This window comes from Candoia aspera, chromosome 2, assembly GCF_035149785.1.
Source record: "Candoia aspera isolate rCanAsp1 chromosome 2, rCanAsp1.hap2, whole genome shotgun sequence".
In the NCBI taxonomy this organism is placed as follows: domain Eukaryota; kingdom Metazoa; phylum Chordata; class Lepidosauria; order Squamata; family Boidae; genus Candoia; species Candoia aspera.
Window position 1 is genome coordinate 113,535,373 of NC_086154.1, and position 8,388 is coordinate 113,543,760.

At 39.7% G+C, this 8,388-nt stretch overlaps 1 protein-coding gene across 1 annotated transcript; it reads left to right on the forward strand.

Annotated features, from left to right (window-relative positions):
* Positions 1 to 9: 9 nt before the first annotated feature.
* ALYREF (Aly/REF export factor) lies at positions 10 to 5,896 on the forward strand. Its single transcript, XM_063293288.1, has 6 exons — positions 10 to 357; positions 673 to 804; positions 1,922 to 2,069; positions 2,488 to 2,551; positions 3,630 to 3,801; positions 5,118 to 5,896. Exons 1-6 carry the CDS (start codon positions 127 to 129, stop codon positions 5,130 to 5,132), a joined length of 762 nt encoding a protein of 253 aa, XP_063149358.1. The 5' UTR covers positions 10 to 126; the 3' UTR covers positions 5,133 to 5,896.
* The last annotated feature ends 2,492 nt before the right edge of the window (positions 5,897 to 8,388 follow it).

Genomic DNA, 8,388 nt, shown 5'->3' on the forward strand with positions numbered 1-8,388 from the left:
ACGAAACCTAGCTTGTATGTGTCCGTTCTTTCCACTCCTCGTCCCTTCACCCTGCCTTATCCGTTTCCGGTCCCCGGTATAGCGCGGCCGGAAGTGTAGGCCCAGGAGCCGGAGGGAGCCGCCATCATGGGCGACAAAATGGATATGTCTTTGGACGATATTATCAAGCTGAACAGGAGTCAGCGAGGTGGAGGCGGCCGGGCCGGCGGTGGTCGAGGCCGGGGAAGAGGAGCTACGGGTCGAGGTGGCGGAGCTGGGCGAGGTGGAGCTGGACGCGCAGGTGGAGGCGGCCCCGTCCGGAACAGAGCCGCTCTGTCCCGGGGAGGCGGCAGGAACAGGCCCGCGCCTTACTGCCGGGTAGGAGACTGAGCATGTGGGCCGCAGAACCCTCTTATGAGGTCCTTACGTTGGATAATGGGCATGATCAAGACGTAATAGCGGCGTTTTAAACTTTAACGGAGGAGCAGTATGGACTGATTCTCCGGCGTCTTTACAGAGGGACGCTCTCGGTTGGGATTTGCGGGGTGGTTCGTTATCCGAGTGTACGTAGGTTTAGTTTAGACCACATATTTGGAAAAGAAACGGAAATTATGATGTTGACTGAATAGAAAAGACCGGGGGTAGTCTTTGGAGAGGTTGGGTTATACTGATTGGAACTCACACTCTTTACAGCCAAAGCAACTCCCTGAAAAATGGCAACACGATCTGTTCGAGAGTGGCTTTGGTCCTGGTGCTGGCGTGGAAACGGGTGGAAAGCTCCTTGTCTCTAATCTGGATTTTGGTGTTTCAGATGCAGACATACAGGTATGTTTTATGTTTGTTCATAATAAAGGATTCAGGATCGCATATAAATGGAATTAACCATGTCACTTGCTATGGTTCTCATTTATTTTTTAACAATACTACATTCATTTTAGTCTTGTGAATTTCAGTTCTGTAGACCTTCCTGAAAGGCTTTTATTTAAATGGCAGAGAATCTGATTCCAGCATTAGCCTGATTAGCCAGATTAGCCATAATATCCAACACAGATATGACATGTTTGGAAAGTAATAGCATATGATTTTTTTAAAATGCTGCTTTGTTATAAAATACCTGTGCAGTACTGTTTTATTGTAAAGCAACTTTCATGTACATTTGAACTTCATGGTTTAATTTCAGCTGGTATAAATGTTTCATCTTTTAAGCGGACCTTTATTTTGGGTGGCCCGTTCATATTGTTGAACAGATATGTTGGTTTGTTCTTGAAACTGGAAAGAATAAAATGTAACTTGTATCTAATTCAAATGCAGCAACAGTTCTTCATTGAGAAACTATGGATGTGTGCTTACTGCTTCCTTTCTAGACCAAATCATAGGACAGAGAGAATGCTAAGAGACTGGTGTATTGTAGTGATTAAAATATTGGATGGGAAGGTTCAGGTTCAAATCCACATTAGACTGACCAAAGTCCCTTTATGAGGTCAACAGTCACGGTATCTCAGCCCATCCTCATAGAGTTGAAACATCTACAAAACAGACCTTCTATATAAGTTGCCTGTATCTCCTTTTGAGAAAAATTGATATAAATGGAAGAAATCAGTAAATAAATAGTTTGACATGAATACCATGGACAATTTTTAATGTCTTAAAATTACTAGCCTCGCTGGCTAAACATTCACTAATTTATTGGAAGACTTTTATATTGATTGGGAGATGATGAATTATTTTTTAATCTAAATATAAATTGAAGCAGGAAAAAGGCAACTTTAATATGAGGACTGTTTTAAAGACATAATAAAAGCAAAATGACATGGTGCAGGGGGGTATACCATCCTCTATTTTAATCTGATTTATAGATACATTTCTAGACTGCTCTGCATAACTTTAAGATCCTCTAACCATCCTCAGATATATTATTAGTCTTGCCTTTCCACTGTTTCAGGAGCTTTTTGCAGAATTTGGGACACTGAAGAAGGCAGCAGTACACTATGATCGCTCTGGACGTAGTCTAGGTACTGCAGATGTTCATTTTGAGAGGAAAGCAGATGCTCTGAAAGCTATGAAACAATACAATGGCGTTCCCCTGGATGGTACGTATGTACTTGCTAATCACATGGGTTGTTGCACACGGATGAGGGGTGATCTGACATGGTTTGGGTGATAAGCCAGCTGCTTGCATGTAAGCATTCTTCTTAAATGACAAGGAACTACATTTAGGGCAAGTACATGGAGCACCATATAAGGGAGTAGTGAGCTGATAGAGGAGTGTTCAGTGCTTCATTCCCCTTCCATGTGCCCAGCATAGAAATCAGGATGGCTGCTAGAAGAGGGAGACCCTTCCTCTCTATTTAGCACAGAAATGTGATGTGCTTGAGGAAAGAGTGTTCTCCTTCTCTGCATGGCTCTTTCACTAACCATTCCCTATTAGCAATTTTTGCTGCTAGGCATCCTTTTTTTTTTAGTTGTTTTCAAGATAATGTGGACATTAATTCTTTTTGTTATTCTTAGGACGTCCCATGAACATTCAGCTGGTTACATCACAGATAGATACACAGAGGAGACCAATACAGAGGTAGGAAACCTACCTTGATTTTCATTTGTTTAGTTAAGATTGACTATGCTGTAGTGTACAGTTTTCAGGACTTTGTGTGTGGCTGCACCTGTATATTACTACAGAGTGATGAGTCTCTGCTGTATTACTTAGAAATTTGGTTTGTTTATGGGTAACTGTCTAGTCATGACTCAATATTAATGCTTTGTTCAAATATAGAAAGGGGTCAAGTTTTTCAGCTCACTGTATATTTGCAGAGAATAAATTCCATTCTGTAGCACTGGCCATTTTGTAGTTGTAGGAGCATGTAATAACTGATGTTATTTTCCACACCATTGGTAATATACAAATATTTACTGCTTCTATATCTTTGAATGTTTAACTTCATAATCTAAAGCTGTTTATAATTAAGAGTTATAGACTTATTATTTTATAGTCTATTAAATCCTCTGTAAGTAGAGGGCGGTTCAGAAACACTCAGGTTTGCAGATCATACATAGATTTCAGAAAGAATTTAAAATGGGGATAGTGCCACTTTGTACCTTTTCCCAAATAATAGTTACATTGCAACTCTTCAAATAGCAAAAATTGATATATGGTCTTATATATTTCATATTGCAGCCCTGCTCTTCAACAAAAAGATCTTTCTATTTCCAAGTTTAGATTCCCTCATACTGTTAGCTGATCAAGATCATAAGGGTCAAACCAAAGTAGGCCTATTGCTGTGTATTACATCTCTCTGGTACCTAAAATAGAGGGTAGAGAAATTCCATATTTTCTAAAGTAATTGTACTTGAAGGCCCTCCAATTTATAAGAGGCATTATTTATTTATTTTTATTTATTACTCAAATTTAGCCACCGCCCATCTCCCCCAGAAGAGGGACTCTGGGCGGTTTACAATGAAATAGATAGGCTTTATCTTTATTATGCATTAGATAGGCTGATTCACTTTTATGATTTGTTAATCATGGTCTGTAGTAGAGCATACTCTTACATTAGCCTCTAGACTGTGATGTACCTTCCATTTTCTATTGTGGATAACTAAGTGCCTCTAATTCAGTATTATTATTACTATTATTATTATTATTATTATTTTAGTGTAAACAGAGGAGGTATGACAAGAAGCCGTGGTGGCTCAGGTGGCTTTGGCGGTGGCAATAGACGAGGCAGTCGTGGCAGTAGGGGCAGAGGCAGAGGTGCTGGTAGGAATTCCAAACAGCAGCTCTCTGCAGAAGAATTGGATGCACAATTGGATGCTTATAACGCTAGGGTAAGTGATGGTAGTGTAAAGAAGGTTGAGGCAGAATATTGCTCTGATGGCTGAGTTGGCATGTACTTGTACAATTCACATAACTTTGCAGCAGTGTTTATGTTGAATAGTTGATTGGCACATATGCTTTCAGTTGCTTGTACACTCCTAGGTATGAAAACCACACTAAGTTTAATTAAGTTAATTATGATTCTAGTTGTATGATGATCTGATAATGTTTAGGCCCATTGAAATAAACACTTACAGTAGAACATGTGTTGAACTATGAAAGAAATCAAGTTCTATAATGTAATAGCAATTCTAAACTCTATACACTTTTCATGTATATGGCCAGACATACTTTGCCCTTTTAAACTGCTATTCTGATTGGATCAGATTGAGTAAACTGCTGCATTTTATGCTACCTTCAAACATTATTTGGAACTAGAATTTTACTGGTGTGTGTATGCACACGTGTACACATGCATGAATGTGTAATTTTTACATTCTTATCTGCAAGGCCATGGCACTTGTGAAATACAGTATAGAATCAAAGTCATGAACTACTAAAAATAAGTAGCTTCAATAAGTTACCTCCAATGATGATCCCTGAAAATTAGCATGTATGAAATGCTCAGCAAACCTGTATTTAAATGGAAGTAGGTTCAGATCAGATATTTATGCATACATATATAGGGGGAAAACTGCATCTTTTTTTAATGACTTCTCTGGTGAATACCTAGAACTTGGGGATTGCGCTTCTCCAAATACTGCGCGCTGAAATGGAAAATTATTGTGAAAAAAATTCTTGCCTGGACCTGAACTTACCTTGAAATATTTCAAGGCAAAGTATGTAACAGTGTTTATTAATGCTGAATACAGTAATATTAGGGATGCGGTGGCGCTGCGGGTTAAACCGCTGAGCTGCTGAGCTTGCTGATCGGAAGGTCGGTGGTTCGAATCCGCATGACGGGCTGAGCTCCCGTTGCTAGTCCCAGCTCCTGCCAACCTAGCAGTTCGAAAACATGCAAATGTGAGTAGATTAATAAGTACCGCTTCGGCGGGCAGGTAACGGCATTCCGTGTAGTCATGCCGACCACATGACCATGGAACTGTCTATGGACAAACGCCGGCTCTTCGGCTTTGAAACGGAGATGAGCACCGCCCCCTAGAGTTGGACATGACTGGACTTAATGTCAAGGGAAACCTTTACCTTTACCTACAGTAATATCAGTTTAGTCTTTGCCACTGGAGACTCATCATGCCTAGCCTGTTGCTTGCTTAAGTTTTTTACTTAATTGCTGGCAGCCAAGTAATTGTCTTTTCCTTTTTTCTAGATGGACACCAGTTAAATCTGATAGTGCATCACGTGCATGGGAAGGACTGCAGACATCTCATTCCATGCTCCCTAGCGGGAGGGAAAGGGTGTATGGCGGCGGCTACTAATATCAAGAATGGAATTTGTTTTACTTTTATGTTTTGGAATAGGTTTTAAACTCATGTAAAGGTTTCTTTCTTTTTTTTTTTAATTCTGAAACAGATCTGTTTTGTACTGAGTTATTTTTGGGAAAAATTTTACTGGTTGCCTGTTGGGCCAAGGTGGCTTTTTCACTTTGGCAGTAATAAAATAGAAATGTGTCTAGAGCTGTAAATGTCTGCTTCGTGTTGCAGCTGGAGCCTAGCCTTGGGGCTGCAAAAGCAAAGATGAATCAGGGGAGCAGACTGCCTGCTCGCCCCTAACTAAATAGTTGGTGCTGATTGCCCTTCCCATGAGGAGGGATTCTGTTCTCTCAGGTCTCCCTCCTCCACTCTGCTCCAGAAGCGGTTTGTAAACTGTGCATCCCACCATCTTCTATGTGCTGACTCTCCTCTTTTGGTCTGTGCTAAAGCCACCATTGTGACTACTTTTGCAGGGAGGTGACGGTCTCTGGCGAAGTAGTTTGACCTTGGAGGTCATGGGGAGGGAGTAAATTTCTTGTTAAAGTCGTTTTGTATTTAACACTTGATTCCAAAGTTCAGTGCTGGTCCCACCTCAGTATTTTTACTGTAAAATAGTTGCTGTGAAAATTCAGTGACACCAACATGCCAAGTAAAGATTTAGTCTTTCAACTTGTAATTCCCTATTGAATTCTTATTTCAAGTAAATCTAAAGGCATTTGTAATGGTCTGTGCTCAAACTTACTGTATAACGGATTAAGGCTTTTTCTAGATCTTGTGAACTGGTGTGGAATGGAGTAAATATCAGACTAATGTGTCAGGTGAAAACTACCATCTTTGGTGGGTGGGATATCTAAGGGGATATTGTAGTAGTGAGAGCCTCATGTGGCGTAGAGTGGTAGGTTGCAGTATTGCAGTCAAAACTCCCCACGACCCGAGTCCGATCCCAGCGGAAGCTGGATTCTCGGGTAACTGGCTCAGGTCGACTCAGCCTTCCATCCTTACAAGGTCGGTAAAATGAGTACCCAGCTTGCTGGGGAAGGTGACGACTGGGAAAGGCAATGGCAAACCACCCCACTATAGTCTACCAAGAAATTGTCACAAAAGTGGCGTCCCCCCAAAGGGTCAGACATGACTTGGTGCTTGCACAGGGACCTTTCACCATTGTAGTAGTGGCACCCAAGAGACCACTCTCATCTAGCATCCTCAGCACTTTCTCTGTTCAGACTAAAAAGCATTAATGTTTGTCTGGTTATTAGTGCATTGTCCCTTCAACACTGCAACATCCTAATGCTGAAATTAGATTGAATCAATAATTTGAAGAAGTGGATATAGCGGGATGCCAAGGTTATACAGGAGCAACAGCCAGTCTGGAAGATCCCTGATGTTTATTTAAGATACTTAACAAAAATTACTCTTACACAGCAATCAAACAAGTATATGTAGCTGCTAGATGTTATTAGGGGAAAAGTGATGCATGATAATCCATTTTCTATAATTAATCTTAATAAATGTAACAGTAAATGTTTGGAAAAAATGGTCAGATGTAAACACCTCACATTAGCTCTAATTAAGGCATGTAATGATAGAAAGCGTAACTTCATATGCTTGAAAGATGAGTTGGTATAGATGAGTTAGTGGCAAAATACATCCATATAAAATAGAAGTAGCACTGCCATTTGTACTTAATTTCAACTTAATGTCCATGTAATATGAAATACGTTCATAGGTTTGTATATTGAGGCAACGTTGTATACTTAATTGAGCAGATACACTAGTAGGAAATGCTCAGTGTTCTAAATGAGAGCTCTTCTAATGTATATCAAAAGCTATTGAAATTATGGACTTGAAACTTAGATAACTACTATGTTATAATGCAGAGAGGAACATGTAATTCTCTGGATATTATTGAACTACAGTTCCTAGCAGCTTAGCTAATGATGAGTTATAGCAGCAACATCTGGAAGCCCACAAGTTACCCACCTTTGTAAACAAAACAACTAATATGAGAGTCCTAGTTCCTGTTTTGAAATACTACTGGGATTTTTACATTTCTTAACCATTGTGTTTAATTCTATTGATCGATCTGCAGGTATTTTGCTAGGGCAATGAAAAAGGCGTACTACTTCAGGAATTTGTAATAGGGCATATGCACATATTCAAAAAAACTGAAAAAGCTGCCCTTGGATGACCAGATTATAGAATATGTTCTATGATAGAACATGTAACATGCAGAAACTATGTTGGTGGAGAATTTTGTGAAGAGTATAAAACCCACAATTACAATGCAAGTATAGTGTACTAGAAATTTTGCTACTTTGTTACCAAATTGGTTGATGTTTAGTCAGCTATATGTCGAAGTAAATCATGGGTGTCCAATCTTTTGGCTTCCCTGGGCCACACTGAGTGAAGAGGAATTCTTGGGCCACACATAAGATATATAATACAGTTAATGTATATAAGTAATAAAACTTCATTTTAAAAATATTTTTATTACAAAATTTTTAAAAAGGGCAACATAAAACTAGTGGGATATTTGACCTTGTTTTTGTGAAACTAATGCATCAGTGTCTGGTTCGATGAAAGTGGTTGCAATTCTCAGTGAGTTCTCAAGGTGCTTGTCAGAAATTTCAATTCTAATTTTACTCTTTGTGTGCTTCATCCTTGGGGCCGCATTACTAGCTGTTCAGGGCCGCATGCAACCCATGGGTTGGACACGCCTGAAGTAAATCAAGACAACCACCCAAACGCTGTAACTATCAACAAGATGGTTTGGGGGTTTTCAGGGTAGTTTGCCATAGTATCTTTCTGTTCAGTTGCTATTGCATTATAATTGGTCTTGTTTCATATCAAGCTAAAAATGATAGCAAGATGATGAGTTAAAGCAAAATAGACCACCTGACTACACAAGAAATAAAACATCACAGTCTGGTCTAGGGTTTCTCAATCAGCATTCTGTGGAGCCCTAGGGTTCTGTGAGAAGTCACTAGGGGTTCCCTGGGAGATAAAATTATTTCAAATTTGGGCAACTTCACATTAAAGAGGTAAGTTGCATTATTTTAAGAACACTGGCGCAAGCGCAACAGTGTTCTCTATATATATGCCTACACACACACACGTGTGTAGGCCCATATATATATATATATATATATGTGTGTGTGTAGGCATAAT